Here is a 22334-nt window from a genome sequence, read left to right as displayed (position 1 = left end):
AACAGTGCTAGGCCTGATCACCGACAACAATGAGACAGCCTATAGGGAGGAGGTCAGAGACTTGGTAGTGTGGTGCCAGGACAACAACCTCTCCCTCAACGTGATCAAGACAAAGGAGATGATCGTGGACTACAGGAAAAGGAGGGCTGATCACACCCCCATGCTCATCAACGGGTCTGTAGTGGAGCAGGTTGAGAGCTTCAAGTTCCTTGATGTCCACATCACCAACGAACTGCCATGGTCAAAACACACCAAGACAGTTGTGAAGAGGGCACGACATTGCCTATGGACTGAAAAGATTTGTCATGGTTCCTCATATCCTCAAAAAGTTCTACAGCTGCACCATCGAGAGCATCCTGAATGGTTTCATCACCGCCTGGTATGGTAACTGCTCGGCCTCCGCCTGCAAGGAACTACAGAGGGTAGTGCGTACGGTCCAGTACCGCAAGTGGTACCAGAGAGCCAAGTCTAGGACCAAAAGGCTTCTTAACAGCTTCTACCCCCAAGCCATAACACTCCTGAACAGCTAACCAAATGGCTACCTGGACTATTTGCATTGTCACCCCCGCCCCATTTTTACACTGCTGCTACTCTCGGGTTTATTATCTATGCAGTCACTTCACCTCTACCTACATATTACCTTGACTAACCGGTGCCCCTGCACACTGACTCTGTACCCCCTGTATATAGCCTCCACATTGACTCTGTACCGTAACACCCTGTATATAGCCTCCACATTGACTCTGTACCGTAACACCTTGTACATAGCCTCCACATTGAGTCTGTACCGTAACACCCTGTATATAGCCTCCACATTGAGTCTGTACCGTAACACCCTGTATATAGCCTCCACATTGACTCTGTACCGATACTCCCTGTATATGGGGAAGGGTAGCAGGGTAGCCTAGTGGTTAGAGCGTTGGACTAGTAACCGGAAGGTTGCAAGTTCAAACCCCCGAGCTGACAAGGTACAAATATGTCGTTTTGCCCCTGAACAGGCAGTTAACCCACTGTTCCTAGGCCGTCATTGAAAATAAGAATTTGTTCTTAACTGACTTGCCTAGTTAAAAAATATATATATATTGACTCTGTACCGTAATACCCTGTATATAGCCTCCACATTGACTCTGTACCGTAATACCCTGTATATAGCCTCCACATTGACTCTGTACTGTAATACCCTGTATATAGTCTCCACATTGACTCTGTACCGTAATACCCTGTATATAGCCTCCACACTGACTCTGTACCGTAATACCCTGTATATAGCCTCCACATTGACTCTGTACCGTAATACCCTGTATATAGCCTCCACATTGACTCTGTACCGTAATACCCTGTATATAGCCTCCACATTGACTCTGTACCGTAACACCCTGTATATAGCCTCCACATTGAATCGGTACCGTAATACCCTGTATATAGCCTCCACATTGACTCTGTACCGTAATACCCTGTATATAGCCTCCACATTGACTCTGTACCGTAACACCCTGTATATAGCCTCCACATTGACTCTGTACCGTAACACCCTGTATATAGCCTCCACATTGAATCGGTACCGTAATACCCTGTATATAGCCTCCACATTGACTCTGTACCGTAATACCCTGTATATAGCCTCCACATTGAATCGGTACCGTAATACCCTGTATATAGCCTCCACATTGAATCGGTACCGTAATACCCTGTATATAGCCTCCACATTGAATCGGTACCGTAATACCCTGTATATAGCCTCCACACTGACTCTGTACCGTAATACCCTGTATATAGCCTCCACATTGAATCGGTACCGTAATACCCTGTATATAGCCTCCACACTGACTCTGTACCGTAATACCCTGTATATAGTCTTGTTACTGCTCTTTAATTATGTTATTTTTCCTTCATTTCTATTTATTTAGTTCTGCCTGTTCAGGGGCACCGATCTTCAGGGGCACCGATCTTGTACCTTGTCAGCTCGGGGGTTAGAACTTGCAACCTTCCGGTTACTTTTAACACTTCTTTTTTCTTAACTGCATTGTTGGTTTGTGGGCTTGTCAGTCAGCATTTGATAAACACGATATGATTCTAATATACATACTTGGTCTCCTCGATCTCTGCTTCTCTCTCCTCCTGAAGGAGCTCTAGGGTCTTGGACACAAAGCATTCCACCTCCATTTCTCACTGAAATGACACAAACATAATGAACAGTTTAAGTAAAAAAAGGGCTTTATAAAAACATTTGATTGACTGATCCTACTGAGGTTGCAGAAACATGATGAATGGTTGTGTCCTGGGTGCTCCTGACAAACTGTAACGGGCAGGTAGCTCACGCTTACATTTAGATTCTATTTGAAGTTGTCATGCATTAGGAGCAGAAGGTTGCAAACAAAACAAGCCATGCAATGAATGAACAGCTTGATTTACAATATTAAAACCCATTCAGTCGGTCTACAACAGGCTCTCAGAGTGCTGGATAGACATCACTGTACATCACATCCTCACACAGTATGAGCTCCTGAGTTGGGAAATCTTGTATCCCCCAATTCCATTCAGCCACAAGAGCATTAATGAGGTCGAGCACTGATGTTGGGCAATTAGGCCCGGCTCGCACTCTGCGTTCCAATTCATACCAAAGATGTTCGTTTGGGTTGAGGTCAGGGCTCTGTGCAAGCCAGTCAAGTTCTTCCACACCGATCTCAACAAACTATTTCTCCATGGGCCTTGCTTTGTGCACGGGGGCATTGTCATGCTTTAACATGAAAGGGCCTTCCTCAAACTGTTGCCACAAAGATGGAAGCACAGAATCATCTAGAATGTCACTGTATACTGTAGCGTTAAGATTTCCCCTCACTGGAACTAAGGGGCCTAGCCCAAACCCCCCCAAAACAGCCACAGACCATTATAACTCCACCAAACTTTACAGTCGGCACTATGCATTGGGACAGGTTGCGTTCTCCTGACATCCACCAAACCCAGATTCTTCCGTCATACTGCCAGATAGTGAAGCGTGATTCTTCACTCCAGAGAACGTGTTTCCACTGATCCAGAGTCCAATGGCGGTGAGCTTAACACCACTCCAGCCGATGCTTGGCGCATGGTGATCTTAGGCTTGTGTGCGGCTGCTCAGCCATGGAAACCCATTTCATGAAGCTACAGACAAACAGTTATTGTGCTTAAGTTTCTTCCAAAGGCAGTTTGGAACTCGGTAGTGAGTGTTATAACCAAGGACAGAAAAGTTGTACGTGCTTCAAAACTCCGTTTTGTGTGGCCTACCATTTCATGGCTGAGCCGTTGTTGCTCCTAGATGTTTCCACTTCACAACAACACTTACAGTTGACCGGGGCAGCTCTAGCAGGGCAGACATCTGTTGAACTGACTTGTTGACAAGCTGGCATCCTATGACGGCACCACGTTGAAAGTCACTGAGCTCTTCTACTGCCAATGTTTGTCTATGGAGATTGCATGGCTGTGTTCTCTACTTTATACACCTGTCAGCAACGGGTGTGGCTGAAATAGCCGAATCCACCAATTTGAACGGGTGTCCACATACTTTTGTATATACAGTGCACCAACTACAGTACCTTCACAAACAAAACATTAAGACACGGCTAAAGGACAATCGGACTTGTGCACATAATTACTAGCTGTGTATTGCCGCTTTTCATGTAGCTTGTGAGGTGTTATAAACACTTTTTGGTTTATTATTGTTTTATTGTGCTATTTCTCTGTCTGCATGCTACTTGTCCTATGTTGTTCTGGGTGCTCTCTCACGGTCTGTCTGGACTGTTATTGGAATTGTTTTTAATAACCTGCCCAGGGACTGCGGTTAACGGTGCACGTTAAAAGAGCCAGCTAACTAGCTAGCCTACCATAGATATATAGCTGCTACTTTCATTTAATTTAAGACAATAACACAAGGAACGGCAGATTAACAGTGTCAACTAGAATTCCCAACTGCTTATTAACTATCCGTTCTACAACGAAAGCAAACTAGTGTAGGTAAAACCAAAAAACTACCTGCTTGTTGAATCAGTTCGAGTTGAGCAAATTCACTATTTTCCTCTTCGGTGGATTAATGCGTCATTTCGTTGCAAACACGTCTAAGGTATATCGCCACCTGCTGAGCTGGAGCGTGGGTTAGGATGAACGTTTCTGAATTCTTCTACAGTTTATTTAATTTGCTACCAACAAAAAAAAAGATTATTCTCTGTCCTTTGATTTTTTTCTCCTGTAAATGTTGTATGTGCTTATTTCATTGTGCGACTTCCATGAGCAAAAGTTCGAAATACAAAACTCTTATTTTGCAAACTAGAATTGGAGGACCAGGAAGTGTCTCTTCTTCTTTTTTTCTGCCAGTTTGCTGTCAAACAGCTCGTACACACCATAGAGAAGGATAGAGAAAGCATCCCTATATCGTTTCTATTATGTCGTCTGCGCACAGGCAGTGCAATAAAGAACAATAGTAATGGCGCTAACTCCGCCATGGTTCATTGGACAAAGTCTACGGGAAAATGTATGTCATTTTTGTAGTTTTTTGGGGGATAAATGCCAAAAATAAGGTCTTTGGTAAACACAGGCTGAGGAGATCTTATACATTTTGATTAGCTAACGTCACTGTTTGTGAATATTGAAGCTTTTATGTAATAAAAAAACCAAAACATCTTGATTGGCTTATTCTTCCTGATGACCCTGTTGGACATGACTCCAACAGGGTCACCAGGATGGTTCAGCCAATAACGTTGGAAGTCCCACCCAGTTGACCACATTAAAATGGTGGAAGCCCTCAATGTCGCTGCCCATACTAATACATGTTAACATAGCCTTTTGGCTACTAGAGGCCTCTATCATTCTCTATGGTTTACACAGCCACAAGGACCTGCAACTTCATGAGTAGGGTTGAGTGAGATTACTAGTATATTCGTGATTTCTCACTGGTTATAATTCATATCAAAACGTCGAATTGGCTGTGGGCACCATGCATCATTGGGTGTTCAGCTGACTTGACAACATTAACACCGTAACTCTAGCCAGGCAGGGTGCTTCTTGCCGGAACTCGCAAATGCTTCCGACACAGTTTCCTGTATCACACTTGCTAGAACTTGTAATTATCTGAGGGGGTAGCTAGAAATCTAGGTTTTTTCCAGTTCGTGTTGATGCAGCCAACTGCAGGAGCAGCAATTGGTCCCATTCCTGTCTATGTGTAGCTTGACTCAGAGGAGAGATGAGAGTAGAAGCGACGTTAATCATTGTGCTACACACCATACTGTCTACCCTGTTGGTCAGCTATGTTAGTGCTACGCTGTCCAGGACTGATGCCAAGAAGAAGGACTCCAAAACACAGGAGCCAGAGGTGAGGAAGAGGAGGATAGTGGTGATTTTATGATGAGGACGAGTGGTGGCATCAGTATTTTGCATCCTGGAACCAGTGTATGTAACGGGCTCAATGAGCTATGCCTATGGACACTGGAGTTAAGTGTCCTCGCTAGGGCTCAGCCCATGGGGGGGAAGTGTGGACTTTGTATTCCCCCTGTACCCAGTTCTGATTTCAGCAAATTACCAGTATTGTAGAATGGACATAGACCACAATGAAGTCATTATATATATTGTCAGTGTTCATTTAGTTAGTCTCATCCCAGTACCCACAGTTGCTGTATCTTCCTCACAGCTCCACAAGTCTGGCAACAAGACAACCAGGGTTGAGGTCAATTGTAATTGAAGGCAGCAAATTCAGGAAGTGATTTGAAGTTTTTTCAGGTTATTGAGAAAATCATTGAAAATAGATGCCCTTTTTTTCAGGTTATTGAGAAAATCATTGAAAATAGATGCCCTTTTTTTCAGGTTATTGAGAAAATAATTGAAAATAGATGCCCTTTTTTTCAGGTTATTGAGAAAATCATTGAAAATATATGCCCTTTTTTTCAGGTTATTGAGAAAATCATTGAAAATAGATGCCCTTTTTTTCAGGTTATTGAAAAAATCATTGAAAATAGATGCCCTTTTTTTCAGGTTATTGAGAAAATCATTGAAAATAGATGCCCTTTTTTTCAGGTTATTGTGGAAATCACTGAAAATAGATGCCCATTTTTCAATGATTGAGTTGGAATTTAAGTTTACTTCCTGAATTGACAGCCTTCAAATTCAAATGGACCCCAACCTTGGAGACTGTAGTTTGTTTGGTTTTACAACTACACATGCAAATAGTTGTTTCTTGTGTTGGTTTATTATTATATCAGATGTCCCAGGCAGAGCGGTCGGTGCTGGAGCGAGGTCTGGTCGTTACTGACCCTCAGTGGAAGGACATCGTAAAGGAGGAGAGGAGATACTGCCAACAGGCTGTGACTCAACACACGTTCCAAGGGCCCGTACTGGGGTATATAACTCCTGTAAGTGTAGTGCTTGATTTGGGATGGAGCTCACCGGAGCTGAGTTCCTGCACCTCTTAGAAAAATGATTAGCTTATAAGTATTGCAGAGTTCCTGCACCTAAATATAAACAGTACCGGCTCCTATTTCAGTCTAAGTCAGGCGCTGTGTAAGTCTCCAAAAGCAGGTTGGTGTGTTGGTTTAGAGTCTGGTTAAACCAGACTGAATGCTGCAGTCACCTTTTGAACAACAGTGACACATTATCCTTTACAGAAATGTTGCCCATCTTCTGCCTGCAGGTTAGCCTGGAATCCAGAACCGGATTCACTAATATTCCACTCCTTGTACTTCATGTTTAGCATGGTAAGGAGTGGCATGATAACTCAATACAGACTGGTACCCAGGCTACCTGCAGGTACCCACGTGTTTATCTGGGTGATTCTGATCACCCTTCTATTACTATTTCATGTCTGTGTATTTAATAGTGTAACTATCTTCTTACTACTGTTGTGTACGAGCTATATCTCATCAACAGGCTCCTTGAATACATTTTGAATCAATTCTTCATATAACCTCTCACTTCCTTCTGCTTTATTTCTCTTCCTCCAGTGGAACTCTCATGGTTACGATGTTGCCAAGGTGTTCGGTTCCAAGCTGACCTCTGTGTCTCCAGTGTGGCTTCAGCTGAGACGGAGAGGACCAGAGAGCTTTCATATCACTGGTCTACACGATCATGACCCAGGTAATCTGTCATAGACTAACCAGATTAAAGCCAGACAAAGTTGTGATGTTGTCAGACAAAGTTGTGATGTCTAAGACATGTGTACTAAGGACTTGTCAGAGTTGCGATAGTCAGACATGTGTACTAAGGGAGTATATGGCAAATATAGAAAGTTGTCTTTCAAAGACTCTCCTTCTTTTCTAGGTTGGGTAAAAGCTGTGCGGAAGGCAAACAAAAAAATCAAAATGCGTAAGTGTATTAAACTCAGCTTCCATTTAAATAAGAAGTATACTTCCAGATGACCTCACTATGGTATCATTCAGTCACATTCAGTTCCAATGATCACTCTCTCCTCCTGATCACTCTCTCCTCCTGATCACTCTCTCCTCCTGATCACTCTCTCCTCCTGATCACTCTCTCCTCCTGATCAAACTCTCCTCCTGATCAAACTCTCCTCCTGATCACTCTCTCCTCCTGATCACTCTCTCCTCCTGATCACTCTCTCCTCCTGATCTAACTCTCCTGGTCTCTTGTCCTAAAAAGGGTCCCTGTGTTTGGTAATCATGTGACATGCTTGAATTTTTCATCAAACTGTCCAAAAACTGTTTTGGTGTAATTCTTATTTCTGGATAAGGCTTAAAATACAGGATAGAATCTGTCACATGATAACCAAACACAGGGCCTTCGTCATCTGATGCTTCTCTTCTTTTCGCTCAGTTCCTCGTCTGTTATTTGACGTCTGGTCGTACCAGGACTATATGAGTGTTCTGGGCAGTGAGGATGAGATCGAGGAGCTGGGGACTGAGATGGTGGACGTAGCTAAGGTAAGGAGGAGCATTTATGCTTTATTCAGATATTAGAAACAGCTAGGAGGGAGACAAAATGGGAAAGGGGGAGACGGGGCTCAAACCCTGGTCTCTGGGGTACTAGACCATGGGGCCTGCATATAAGGAGTTAAATTCACAATATAATACTAATGCATTATAGTACATTTATATCACATATCAGTTGGCAAGTGAGACTGAAAACAGTTTATCAACTGCCAAAAAAGTTGAATGTGTTATGTGTTTCTTTTTAACGGTAAATATTCTCACATAGTAGTATACCCCAAAGTGAATGTTTGTTGCAGATGTTGGCTTCCACTGTTTATATCATAGGAGTGTATACTGAACGACTAACATGTCAACTGTAAACGCCTAATTGTGTTCTGCCTTTGCAGACAGAAGGCTTTGATGGCTATACGCTGGAGCTGTGGAGTCAGCTGGGAGGGAACAAGAGAGTGTGAGTAACACAGCCACTACATGACACCGTGACCTGTCGTAGTCATGGTAATGACCCCTCTGAAGAGTTTAAAATCAACTTTTACAATCTTGGTTTGTATTGACTGTAAACACTATTCCATTCAGGGAGCTGGTCCACATGATTACACACATCTGTGAGGCTCTTAAGGAGAAGAAGCTGGACTGTGTACTGGTCATTCCGCCAGCCGTCGCAAGGTAGGCGATACAGATGTCATAAAAATATCACAACATGATTGATTTACTATTTTATCAGATCATTAAAACACAAAAGCCTGTCTGAATTTGAGAACATTTTAGAGACCAGGGCTGTGTAATTTTAATCCAATTTTCTGCAATTCTACAGATGTCTCTACGGCACTGAGAGAAAATGTTGCAAATTTAAAGCACATTTCCTTATTTTCTGTCTTTACTAAAGCTGTGTTCTTTTGCTCAAACATAATACAATCAATACTGTTACATTCATTGTTTTAGTCATTTTCAATTCTTCTTGAATGTCTAGCTTTTATTTGGGTAATTGTTAGTTCTCAAAGATGAGATTATATTTAAAAAATCTCTAGGTCTGTTAAGGTAAAAAGGAGAGCAGTTGATGTTGAAGTCAATGAAAAATCACTCGGTTGCAACAGGGTTAGGGTTAGACAACAGCTGCTCTAGAATCACACCAGTGAGAGAGGCTTGTAGGAAGACGACAGCTGCTCTAGAATCACACAAGGTCACAGATCATTAACAGTGTCTCTGAATCATCAAACTTTAACCATAACATTAAATACTGCCAGACATTTGATAGTGGCAGTTTAACAGGTCATCAACAGGTGTGAGTTTTAATTTATTACATTCCTGATGATCTTTTCTACCTTATCTGCTTTTAGTACTTTTTAATTTACACTGAAAGTGTTTTTCTATCCTGAAAATACACTACACTGTTTTAACTTAGGCATCCTGTAAAAAATACTAAGGCTGCAATACAATTACTACCATGTTTTATCCTGACAGAGAGAGAGGAGTTTAATCTTTCTGTTGTGATCAGTTCAGGCCAGCCGGGGATGTTCGGGAGGGAGCAGTTTGAGCAGTTGGCTCCTGTAGTGGACGGATTCAGTCTAATGACCTACGACTTCTCCTCTGGACGGTAAGATTTCCTTCTCACTGAAACAATCATATCCTTTATAAAAAAAAATATATATATATATATATATATTGGTAAAATGACCATCACTGAACATTTTGACTGATGTTATAGGCAACGCCCATGTTCTTAGTATATCAATAAATCAGGTTCTCTCTTCCCTCCTAGACCGGGCCCCAGCTCCCCTCTACCCTGGCTGAGAGAATGTGTTCTAGAGTTGTCCCCCAACAACCAATGGAGACACAAGATACTGCTGGGACTCAACCTATATGGACTGGACTTCTCCACCTACGGAGCTGAACCACTGCTGGGGGGCAGGTAGGATACTCCTAATAATACTCTATACTAGTAGTAATCTATACAGAAGATTCTATCACTTCTGTGTCACCTCCAGTCTCCCTTCAACCCTCTCTCTCTCTGTCACTTCTGTGTCACCTCCAGTCTCCCTTCAACCCTCTCTCTCTGTGTCACCTCCAGTCTCCCTTCAACCCTCTCTCTCTGTCACCTCCAGTCTCCCTTAAACCCTCTCTCTCTCTGTGTCACCTCCAGTCTCCCTTCAACCCTCTCTCTCTGTGTCACCTCCAGTCTCCCTTCAACCCTCTCTCTGTGTCACCTCCAGTCTCCCTTCAACCCTCTCTCTCTGTGTCACCTCCAGTCTCCCTTCAACCCTCTCTCTCTGTGTCACCTCCAGTCTCCCTTCAACCCTCTCTCTCTGTGTCACCTCCAGTCTCCCTTCAACCCTCTCTCTCTGTGTCACCTCCAGTCTCCCTTCAACCCTCTCTCTCTGTGTCACCTCCAGTCTCCCTTCAACCCTCTCTCTCTGTGTCACTTAGTCTCCCTTCAACCCTCTCTCTCTCTGTCACTTCTGTGTCACCTCCAGTCTCCCTTCAACCCTCTCTCTCTCTGTCACTTCGTCTCCCTTCAACCCTCTCTCTCTGTGTCACTTCGTCTCCCTTCAACCCTCTCTCTCTCTGTGTCACTTCGTCTCCCTTCAACCCTCTCTCTCTCTGTCACTTCGTCTCCCTTCAACCCTCTCTCTCTCTGTGTCACCTCCAGTCTCCCTTCAACCCTCTCTCTCTGTCACCTCCAGTCTCCCTTCAACCCTCTCTCTCTCTGTCACCTCCAGTCTCCCTTCAACCCTCTCTCTCTGTGTCACCTCCAGTCTCCCTTCAACCCTCTCTCTCTCTGTGTCACCTCCAGTCTCCCTTCAACCCTCTCTCTCTGTGTCACCTCCAGTCTCCCTTCAACCCTCTCTCTCTGTGTCACTTCGTCTCCCTTCAACCCTCTCTCTCTGTGTCACTTCCAGTCTCCCTTCAACCCTCACTCTCTGTGTCACTTCCAGTCTCCCTTCAACCCTCTCTCTCTGTGTCACTTCCAGTCTCCCTTCAACCCTCTCTCTGTGTCACCTCCAGTCTCCCTTCAACCCTCTCTCTCTCTCTGTCACCTCCAGTCTCCCTTCAACCCTCTCTCTCTCTGTGTCACCTCCAGTCTCCCTTCAACCCTCTCTCTCTCTGTGTCACTTCGTCTCCCTTCATCCCTCTCTCTCTCCCTCTCTCTGTGTCACCTCCAGTCCCCCTTCAACCCTCTCTCTCTCTGTGTCACCTCCAGTCTCCCTTCAACCCTCTCTCTCTGTCACTTCCAGTCTCCCTTCAACCCTCTCTCTCTCTCTGTGTCACTTCCAGTCTCCCTTCATCCCTCTCTCTCTCTCCCCCTCTCTCTGTGTCACCTCCAGTCCCCCTTCAACCCTCTCTCTGTGTCACTTCCAGTCTCCCTTCAACCCTCTCTCTCTGTGTCACTTCCAGTCTCCCTTCAACCCTCTCTCTCTCTCCCCCTCTCTCTCTGTGTCACCTCCAGTTCCCCTTCAACCCTCTCTCTTTGTCTTTGTTTCCTGTAAAGGTTCATAGAGCTGTTGAAGGAGCTGAAGCCTAGACTACTATGGGATGAACAGGCTGAGGAGCACTACTTCAGCTACAAGAGGTACAGTCTCCTAAATTATGGTATTAGAGGGACAGTTAGTCTACCAGATTATGGTATTAGAAGGACAGTTAGTCTACCAGATTATGGTATTAGAGGGACAGTTAGTCTCCTAGATTATGGTATTAGAAGGACAGTTAGTCTACCAGATTATGGTATTAGAAGGACAGTTAGTCTCCTAGATTATGGTATTAGAAGGACAGTTAGTCTACCAGATTATGGTAGAGGGACAGTTAGTCTACCAGATTATGGTATTAGAAGGACAGTTAGTCTACCAGATTATGGTATTAGAGGGACAGTTAGTCTACCAGATTATGGTATTAGAAGGACAGTTAGTCTACCAGATTATGGTATTAGAGGGACAGTTAGTCTCCTAGATTATGGTATTAGAAGGACAGTTAGTCTACCAGATTATGGTATTAGAAGGACAGTTAGTCTCCTAGATTATGGTATTAGAAGGACAGTTAGTCTCCTAGATTATGGTATTAGAAGGACAGTTAGTCTACCAGATTATGGTATTAGAGGGACAGTTAGTCTACCAGATTATGGTATTAGAAGGACAGTTAGTCTACCAGATTATGGTATTAGAAGGACAGTTAGTCTACCAGATTATGGTATTAGAAGGACAGTTAGTCTACCAGATTATGGTATTAGAAGGACAGTTAGTCTCCTAGATTATGGTATTAGAAGGACAGTTAGTCTCCTAGATTATGGTATTAGAAGGACAGTTAGTCTACCAGATTATGGTATTAGAAGGACAGTTAGTCTCCTAGATTATGGTATTAGGACAGTTAGTCTACCAGATTATGGTATTAGAAGGACAGTCTCCTAGATTATGGTATTAGAAGGACAGTTAGTCTACCAGATTATGGTATTAGAAGGACAGTTAGTCTACCAGATTATGGTATTAGAAGGACAGTTAGTCTACCAGATTATGGTATTAGAGGGACAGTTAGTCTACCAGATTATGGTATTAGAGGGACAGTTAGTCTCCTAGATTATGGTATTAGAAGGACAGTTAGTCTACCAGATTATGGTATTAGAGGGACAGTTAGTCTCCTAGATTATGGTATTAGAAGGACAGTTAGTCTACCAGATTATGGTATTAGAGGGACAGTTAGTCTACCAGATTATGGTATTAGAGGGACAGTTAGTCTACCAGATTATGGTATTAGAAGGACAGTTAGTCTCCTAGATTATGGTATTAGAAGGACAGTTAGTCTACCAGATTATGGTATTAGAAGGACAGTTAGTCTACCAGATTATGGTATTAGAGGGACAGTTCGTCTCCTAGATTATGGTATTAGAAGGACAGTTAGTCTACCAGATTATGGTATTAGAGGGACAGTTAGTCTCCTAGATTATGGTATTAGAAGGACAGTTAGTCTACCAGATTATGGTATTAGAGGGACAGTTAGTCTCCTAGATTATGGTATTAGAAGGACAGTTAGTCTACCAGATTATGGTATTAGAGGGACAGTTAGTCTACCAGATTATGGTATTAGAAGGACAGTTAGTCTACCAGATTATGGTATTAGAGGGACAGTTAGTCTACCAGATTATGGTATTAGAGGGACAGTTAGTCTACCAGATTATGGTATTAGAAGGACAGTTAGTCTCCTAGATTATGGTATTAGAAGGACAGTTAGTCTACCAGATTATGGTATTAGAGGGACAGTTAGTCTCCTAGATTATGGTATTAGAGGGACAGTCTACCAGATTATGGTATTCTTTAACTTCATATTATGTCAATTAAAAGAACGATCATTTCTAGATTAGGTGAAATGCAGTTTCCATTCAGCACTCATTTATTTACTGTTTTTGTGAAGAAATGGGGCTCGTCTTGTCGGAATCATCACACCACAATAACTCACTTGATTTGTGTTTCACATTCTAGGAGCAATGGAGTCAAGCATGTGGTCTATTACCCAACTCTGAAGGTATGACCTTTTGATGTACAGAATACATCTGACAACTTCACTTTTTGTTACGTTACAGCCTTCTTCTAAAATTGATTTCCCCTCAATCTACACACACTACCCCATAATGACAAAGCAAAAACTGGTTTTTATACATTTTAGCAGATTTATATTTAAAAAATTGAAACAAATTTACATAAGTATTCAGACCCTTTACTCAGTACTTGCACACCTGTATTTGGGGAGTTTCTCCCATTCTTCTCTGCAGATCCTCTCAAGCTCTGTCAGGTTGGGTGAGGAGCGTTGCTGCACAGCTATTTTCAGGTCTCTCCAGAGATGTTCGATTGGGTTCAAGTCTGGGCTCTGGCTGGGCCACTCAAGGACATTGAGACTTGTAACGAAGCCACTCCTGCATTGTCTTGGCTGTGTGCTTAGGGTTGTTGTCCTGTTGGAAGGTGAACCTTCGCCCCAGTCTGAGGTCCTGAGAGCTCTGGAGCAGGTTTTCATCAAGGATCTCTCTGTACTTTGCTCCGTTCATCTTTGCCTCGATCCTGACTGGTCTGCCAGTCTCTGCCGCTGAAAAACAGTCTCACATTGTGATGCTGCCACCACTATGCTTCACCGTAGGGATAGTCTGAGGGTCCTTTAGATACTTTTGGCAAACTCCAAGCGGGCTGTCATCAAGGATCTCTGTACGTTAAGCCTGACTAGTCTCCCAGTCCCTGCTGCTGAAAAACATGTTGCCACCACCATGCTTCACCGTAGGGATGGTATTGGCCAGGTGATGAGCGGTGCCTGGTTTCCTCCAGACGTGACACTTGGCATTCAGGCCAAATAGTTCAATCTTGGTTTCTTCAGAACAGAGAATCTTGTTTCTCATGGTCTGAGAGTCCTTTGGTGCCTTTTTACTGAGGAGTGGCTTTTGTCTAGACACTACCGTAAAGGCCTGATTGGTGGAGTGCTGCAGAGATGGGAGAACCTTCCAGAAGGACAATCATCTCCACAGAGGAACTCTGGAGCTCTGTCAGAGTGACCATTGGGTTCTTGGTCACTTCCCTGTCCAAGGTCCTTCTCCCCCGATTGCTCAGGTTGACCGGGCGGCCAGCTCTAGGAAAAGTCTTGGTGGTTCCAAACTTCTTCCATTTAAGAATGATGGAGGCCACTGTGCTCTTGGGGACCTTCAATGCTCGATACCATTCTGTCTCGGCGCTCCACAGATAATTCCTTCAACCTCATGGCTTGGTTTTATAGACTGGTGCGTGCCTTTCCAAATCATGTCCAATCAATTGAATTTACCACAGGTGGACTCCTATCAAGTTGTAGAAACGTCTCAAGGATGATCAATGGAAACAGGATGCACCTGAGCTCAATTTCGGGGTCTCATAGCAAAGGGTCTGAATACTTATGTAAATAAGGTATTTCTGTTATGTTTAATACATTTGCTTAATTTTAGAATGAGGATGTAACAAACTGTGGATAAAGTCCAGGGGTCTTGATGCTGTCCAAATGCACTGCAGATGATTCTCAAAATAGCCAGATAGATACACAAAACAAGAGTATCACCAGATTTAAGTTACGTTGATTTGATTCATGATCAAACAACATTTTCCAGAAACACAGATCCTTATAAATGTATTGCCCTCTCTTTCTCTCTCTCTTTCTCTCTCCCTCCCTCTAGTCTCTCCATCAGCGTATCTCTTTAGCCACTGAGTTAGGTACAGGAATCTCCATGTGGGAACTGGGCCAAGGGCTGGACTATTTCTATGACCTGTTATGAGCCAATCAGAGTAAGAGACTTCGAGCTCCTTTCTTTGTTAGCGCATCGATAAACCAGTACCATATGTGCAAATGGTATATAGTTAATGGTAATATTTGCTGAGCACCAACCAAGCATGAGGATTCTACAACTTTTTTTTTTTTTTATGAATGAGGGACGTGTCTTATCTCAGGAAGATTATTGGAGACGAAGTTGTATGTGGAGTGACACTCAAACTGAACTACGGAACTTGAAGCTGCCAACGTGGCAGGAGCAGAGTAAAAACATCCATCAAAGCAGTTCTTCAACTGGAGGTTGGTGACAGGGTTATTATGGGATATGTCACACACAAGGTGTTCATGTTTTTAAATGGAACTATCCAGATGAAAAACGGTTCGACAGCTGCTTCTACCATTTTTAAGAACTGCAGGAATGTTTCTTTGACATGAAATAAAAAGGTACATTGTTCAGTGTTGTTTTTAATATACAAATGTAAATCGACAATAGAAATATACATACATACAGTGATACTTTTTCTAATACCTCACCGGTGGCTGCTGAACCAGGCTTGACGTGTGTGTGTGTGTGTGTGTGTGTGTTGGGGGGGGGGGGGGGGGCTACTCGTACTACAAACCTCTGCTGTAGTAGACTGCAGGGTTGGCCTCAATTCCATTCAGGAAGAGCACTGAAATTCCAATTCTCTTCAATAAAAGGTAGAATTGGAATCTAATTGTAATTTGGTTTACTTTCTGAAATGGAATTGCACCAACTCTGGTGTACAGTACATAAGACAGGAGTTGTACAGCATGTCCTCATATCTTACTAAATGCCCTGTACCCAGAACCTTTATATTTGTCCTTGATAGCACTAAATGTAAAGGAGCTCTACTTTGAGATGTTGCCTGCGACACCTGTAGTTGAAAGGTTCAGTTTTTATTTTACTGTATGTGTACTCTGATGAGCCCTGTTAAATCAAATCAATCATATCCTGTTCATGTCAAAATAAGGCTGGGATTAAATCCGATCTTTGTGGGCAACGCACCTTTTTAAAAGAGCCACGGAAGCAGCCGATTGGCACGTGTTTTTCTGTTGCTTATTAGAGAAACAGATTTCAGTTTTGGGGGTGTGTTTCCTGACCGACTCCGAGGTTTAGTTAATGCTGTTTGTCCCCCACAAAGCCTATTTCACTTCCTGAAAATAGAGTGAATCTAAGATAACTCAATAAATCGGGAAAAAATGTAGACGTTTTTGTCGAGGATGTTATAGTTGTGTAATTTTACATCTAAAAAGGTGTTTGGTGCAGTATTTCTCAGGTAAAAAAAAAAAAAATGTGCGACTTGTCTTGGAGCTGCTGGGCAGGTCAGTCACAGTTTTTTCTATTGGATAGAGAGGAATCACAGCAGCTGTTCACCCCATGTCAGTGAGTAAATAGACATCGTCAAATCAAAACCCAACCTTCATTTACCCATTGTGACGCACAGATGTTCCAAACTTCATTTTAGACGAGACCCACTTTATGACCAAAATTATCTGATTTACACTGTCAATTTTGACAGTAGAACAACTGTTTCTAACTCATATCGACGCCAAATTGGCCATTTTCCAAATGGATTCGTTGCTTTTCAAAGGCAGTAGCTCCTTAAAAGGCAACGCATTCATGATAAACGCTGCATTTGTCGATTCAATGGCTGATTACCTTTTTAAAAATGGCGCATGGCCGTCAAAGCATGATCGTATTGAATCCCGGCCCAAGGCTTTTTAGCTTGGTCCCCACGTAGCAGAACAGAAGACATGTTACTTTCCATTACAGAGCAGGATGAGGTTATTGACAGCGACTGACGTAGACAGGATGTTCTGTCCGGTCACCAGGTGTCTGTCGATCACTACATGCACGGCGTCCTCCTGACTAGCTGGGAAAACAACAGCGATAGAAATACGTCAGGTTACATTTTTTTTGCTGTTGTTGCTTGAGACACAAAACTGAACATCCACGTCAGTCATATTGATTGGGTTCCTGGCTTCCTGCCGTGTTAAACATGACTTCCTCGTGTAGAGACATGAGACCAAATCAGATCTCTGCACATTCTGAAGTAGTGTTGAACAAGGCAGGAAGCCAATCAATATGATCTACTGATAGGGTGGCAATTCCACTCACACAAAAAAAACAGGTTTCCCAGAAATTCTAGGTTGTAGTATTCTGGATGTATTGCTTCCAGATTCTGGGTTGTAGTATTCTGGATGTATTGCTTCCAGATTCTGGGTTGTATTATTCTGGATGTATTGCTTCCAGATTCTGGGTTGTATTATTCTGGATGTATTGCTTCCAGATTCTGGGTTGTATTATCCTGGATGTATTGCTTCCAGATTCTGGGTTGTAGTATTCTGGATGTATTGCTTCCAGATTCTGGGTTGTATTATTCTGGATGTATTGCTTCCAGATTCTGGGTTGTATTATTCTGGATGTATTGCTTCCAGATTCTGGGTTGTATTATTCTGGATGTATTGCTTCCAGATTCTGGGTTGTATTATCCTGGATGTATTGCTTCCAGATTCTGGGTTGTAGTATTCTGGATGTATTGCTTCCAGATTCTGGGTTGTAGTATTCTGGATGTATTGCTTCCAGATTCTGGGTTGTATTATTCTGGATGTATTGCTTCCAGATTCTGGGACTGTTTCAACTGGGATTTTGGGGGAAAGTTACCAGAATTTTGCAACCCTAGATTTGTATGTAACATTTATGGTAGTAATTTATTTAACTTTGTCTCCTCGGTAAGAAAATAACCACTTATTTTTAAAATTAGGAATCCAATGTGCCATTTGTTTATTTCTGTGTTTACGTGACTAATGCTACAACTTTTTGGAAAATGTGTTGTATAAGTATTTGCCCAAATCGTCTGCACTGTAGAACTCCTGCAACAAAAATACCAGTTATCTCCCTCCACACTCACCGGTGTACGATCCTCCGCTGTCCTTGACAAAGTCCTCCACGATCAGAGGCAGGTTGGCAAAGTCTGGGCTCCTCACCAACTCAAACACAGACGGCTGGGAAATAACACAACCGGGAGAATGGAAGTTGTATGAAACGAGTAACCATATCTTTTCTTGCAAATCAGGTATATTATTGGCTTTCATGAATTTGGAATGTGGTGTTAGACTAACCCCAGTGAGACTGTAGCCTGTGAAGATCCACTTCTGTCCTTCTACTATGGCGCAGCACAGACCAGATACCCCTTGTCCTATAGCGCACACCGCCTCTGGTAGGGTCAGACATGGTCGTGTCATGTAAAACAACATCTCACAAACCATGCAACAATGTTTCACAATATTAGTTTCTTAAACTATTTTGAGTCCCAAGATTTAGCTGAGGCCTCTGTTGGATTTGGATCGCTGTGCGATAGAAATTAAAAAAGGTCATTTCTGATTGAGCCGACATATACATAATGTTTACCATGAATGCAGGAGCACTACTCGCTGGTCCAGCTGGGTCTGCTGACCTATGACCTGTGTGTCAACTCTACAGGACCTTTACATTTGTATTGGGCTTTAGGGGATTAAATAGAGACCTAATCTGTGCCGATGGATCTGTCCTGTAGAGATCTACACTAGAGACTAGGGGACACAGGGTAGGGTACTGACTCTGCTGTGAGGTGAAGTGTGCGAGGATGCGTGCCAGAGAGCCACTGTGTGCCAGGTCAGTGAGCGCCCCAGGACAGTCTGGAATCAGCAGAGCTTGGTACCGAGCACCTGGAATACAGGGGACATCATCATGACATCAGTCATGACATCATCACGTGACCTTCAGCAAAGTATTACGCCAATTATTTCAATTTGTATCTTAACAGTCAAATAACTGACCTCTCAATTACTGTGTAACAATTGATAGATTTTGGATATGAATGTGGCAGAGAAATACACAAAGGTGACATACTGTAATCTTACCGTCTACTCACACTATAATCTCACCGTCTACTCATACTATAATCTCACCGTCTACTCATACTATAATCTCACCATCTACTCATACTATAATCTCACCGTCTACTCATACTATAATCTCACCATCTACTCATACTATAATCTCACCGTCTACTCATACTATAATCTCACCGTCTACTCATACTATAATCTCACCATCTACTCATACTATAATCTCACCGTCTACTCATACTATAATCTCACCGTCTACTCATACTATAATCTCACCGTCTACTCATACTATAATCTCACCGTCTACTCATACTATAATCTCACCGTCTACTCATACTATAATCTCACCGTCTACTCATACTATAATCTCACCGTCTACTCATACTATAATCTCACCGTCTACTCATACTATAATCTCACCGTCTACTCATACTATAATCTCACCGTCTACTCGTACTATAATCTCACCGTCTACTCGTACTATAATCTCACCGTCTACTCGTACTATAATCTCACCGTCTACTCATACTATAATCTCACCGTCTACTCATACTATAATCTCACCGTCTACTCATACTATAATCTTACGGTCTACTCGTACTATAATCTCACCGTCTACTCATACTATAATCTCACCGTCTACTCATACTATAATCTCACCGTCTACTCACACTATAATCTCACCGTCTACTCATACTATAATCTCACCGTCTACTCACACTATAATCTCACCGTCTACTCATACTATAATCTCACCGTCTACTCGTACTATAATCTCACCATCTACTCATACTATAATCTCACCATCTACTCATACTATAATCTCACCGTCTACTCATACTATAATCTCACCATCTACTCATACTATAATCTCACCATCTACTCATACTATAATCTCACCATCTACTCATACTATAATCTCACCATCTACTCATACTATAATCTCACCATCTACTCATACTATAATCTCACCATCTACTCGTACTGTAATCTCACCGTCTACTCATACTATAATCTCACCATCTACTCATACTATAATCTCACCATCTACTCGTACTATAATCTCACCGTCTACTCATACTATAATTTTACCGTCTACTCATACTATAATCTCACCGTCTACTCATACTGTAATCTCACCGTCTACTCATACTATAATCTCACCGTCTACTCATACTATAATCTCACCATCTACTCATACTATAATCTCACCATCTACTCGTACTGTAATCTCACCGTCTACTCATACTATAATCTCACCATCTACTCATACTATAATCTCACCATCTACTCGTACTATAATCTCACCATCTACTCGTACTATAATCTCACCGTCTACTCATACTATAATTTTACCGTCTACTCATACTATAATCTCACCGTCTACTCATACTGTAATCTCACCGTCTACTCGTACTATAATCTCACCGTCTACTCATACTATAATTTTACCGTCTACTCATACTATAATCTCACCGTCTACTCATACTGTAATCTCACCGTCTACTCATACTATAATCTCACCGTCTACTCGTACTATAATCTCACCATCTACTCATACTATAATCTCACCATCTACTCATACTATAATCTCACCGTCTACTCATGCTATAATCTCACCGTCTACTCATACTGTAATCTCACCGTCTACTCATACTATAATCTCACCGTCTACTCATGCTATAATCTCACCGTCTACTCATACTGTAATCTCACCGTCTACTCATACTATAATCTCACCGTCTACTCATGCTATAATCTCACCGTCTACTCATACTGTAATCTCACCGTCTACTCATACTATAATCTCACCGTCTACTCATACTATAATCTTACCGTCTACTCGTACTATAATCTTACCGTCTATTGACTCCAGCTTGGCTGGGGTTGCAAAAGACTTTTGGCTGAAGTCTTGGATCCATCTGGCCGTGGTTTCATCCACCCCGACAAAATCTATGGGCTTGCCCTGGAAATGACAAGGCGCCAACATCGTGTGTGTGTTTTTTTTTTGGGTGTGCGTGTGTATCTCTGTGTGTATCTTACCCCTGGTGTAGCGGTCTGCAGGTTGAACACTGAACTGCAGAGACAGAAGGCTTGATGGAACGACTGAGCAGACACTCCTAATGAGAGGAGAGAGAGAGAGAGAACTTAAAACAGCAGGCTAGCCACTAAAGCAGCAGTATGAGCCATTCATGGTGATTATTGTACAATATAATGATTGTGTCAAACAAACAATCCGGAATAACAGTACAGCCCCCGAATTAGTAATATTTCCCTTTTTTGACACATAAAAGATACTGTCAAACATGACTAATATGGGTGCAATAGCTATCTAGTTCATTGAAAATAACAAGCCTCATTGTGTCCGTCACATGACATGAGGTTACCTTCAGCAGCGCTAGATTGACGTGCTCATATCGACAGAAGTGGGTGAAATGACATGTTCATAATGTGTTAACGACCTACCTTGTGCAGCTGCACTGGCCACAATTAGACAAGTGGGTTTAGAAGACATTTCGGTGGTTTACCAAGATCAAATCCGTTGGCTGCTACTTCAGACCATTGCTAAAAAAAAAAATGAAAACAGGAAGTGATCACAGTTCAACATCGACTTCCTCTAGCCAATGACAGTTCAACTTCCTCTAGCCAATGACAGTTCAACTTCCTCTAGCCAATGACAGTTCAACACCCGTTTTCACGCTGAACGAATTTCAAAATAAAAGTCTAACGTACAGCAAGTGAAGTGAGCATAAAACGATGTGAACGTCCTTTACAAAACCTTTGTATGTATATACAGTACCAGTCAAAAGTTTGGACACACCTACTCATTCGAGTTTATTTTTTTATTTTTTAACATTTTAAAATAATAGTGAAGACATCAAAACTATGAAATACCACATATGGAATCATGTAGTAACCAAAAAAGTGTTAAATAAATTAAACAAACTGATGCACCCTCCCTAAGGGGGGAGGATGACAGGGAAGACGAACTGATGCACCCTCCCTAAGGGGGGAGGCTGACAGGGAAGACGAACTGATGCACCTTCCCTAAGGGGGGAAGATGACAGGGAAGACAAACTGATGCACCCTCCCTAAGGGGGGAGGATGACAGGGAAGACAAACTGATGCACCCTCCCTGAGGGGGGAGGATGACAGGGAAGACAAACTGATGCACACATATTGCCGGCTCCCGAGTGGTGCAGTGGTCTAAGGCACTGCATCTCAGTGCTAGAGGTGTCACTACGTACCCTGGTTCGATCCTGGACT

General features: G+C 42.6%; 3 protein-coding genes across 6 annotated transcripts in view; 1 reads left to right on the top strand and 2 right to left on the bottom strand.

Annotated features, from left to right (window-relative positions):
• The window catches only part of ighmbp2 (immunoglobulin mu DNA binding protein 2), a 30218-nt gene extending 25941 nt beyond the window's left edge, over positions 1-4277 (bottom strand). Inside the window, exons 1-2 of the mRNA XM_021578827.3 lie at positions 4006-4277; positions 2087-2169 (exon numbers count right to left, since the gene is read on the bottom strand). Coding sequence (XP_021434502.3) covers positions 2087-2163 — 77 coding nt within the window. The 5' untranslated portion in view covers positions 2164-2169; positions 4006-4277. The remainder of the gene's footprint in view (positions 1-2086; positions 2170-4005) is intronic.
• A 14-nt stretch (positions 4278-4291) lies between these two features.
• Positions 4292-15609, top strand: chid1 (chitinase domain containing 1). Of its 3 annotated transcripts, XM_090214614.1 has the most exons (13): positions 4751-5338; positions 6222-6371; positions 6650-6713; positions 6960-7092; positions 7276-7320; positions 7789-7895; positions 8291-8352; positions 8478-8567; positions 9397-9495; positions 9661-9810; positions 11389-11469; positions 13364-13406; positions 15064-15609. In XM_090214614.1, exons 3-13 carry the CDS (start codon positions 6702-6704, stop codon positions 15160-15162), a joined length of 921 nt encoding a protein of 306 aa, XP_090070740.1. In that variant the 5' UTR covers positions 4751-5338; positions 6222-6371; positions 6650-6701; the 3' UTR covers positions 15163-15609. The 3 variants fall into 3 exon arrangements, with proteins under 3 accessions (XP_036817318.2, XP_090070740.1, XP_090070742.1); XM_036961423.2 differs by lacking the exon at positions 6650-6713 and having other exon boundaries at positions 4292-5338; XM_090214616.1 differs by lacking the exons at positions 4751-5338; positions 6222-6371 and having other exon boundaries at positions 6650-6765.
• Positions 15603-21691, bottom strand: gatd1 (glutamine amidotransferase class 1 domain containing 1). Of its 2 annotated transcripts, none has more exons than XM_036961430.2 (7): positions 21534-21691; positions 21111-21187; positions 20928-21033; positions 18777-18884; positions 18300-18394; positions 18089-18182; positions 15603-17050 (listed from the first exon to the last, which is right to left on the bottom strand). In XM_036961430.2, exons 1-7 carry the CDS (start codon positions 21580-21582, stop codon positions 16935-16937), a joined length of 645 nt encoding a protein of 214 aa, XP_036817325.1. In that variant the 5' UTR covers positions 21583-21691; the 3' UTR covers positions 15603-16934. The 2 variants fall into 2 exon arrangements, with proteins under 2 accessions (XP_036817325.1, XP_036817329.1); XM_036961434.2 differs by having other exon boundaries at positions 15603-17046.
• Between the last annotated feature and the right edge of the window lie 643 nt (positions 21692-22334).

Source organism: Oncorhynchus mykiss, chromosome 2 (genome assembly GCF_057628025.1).
Source record: "Oncorhynchus mykiss isolate SJ-2025 chromosome 2, ASM5762802v1, whole genome shotgun sequence".
Classification (NCBI taxonomy): Eukaryota; Metazoa; Chordata; class Actinopteri; order Salmoniformes; family Salmonidae; genus Oncorhynchus; species Oncorhynchus mykiss.
The sequence above is the reverse complement of the archived record's forward strand: the minus strand, read 5'-3'. Positions and strand labels throughout refer to the sequence as shown.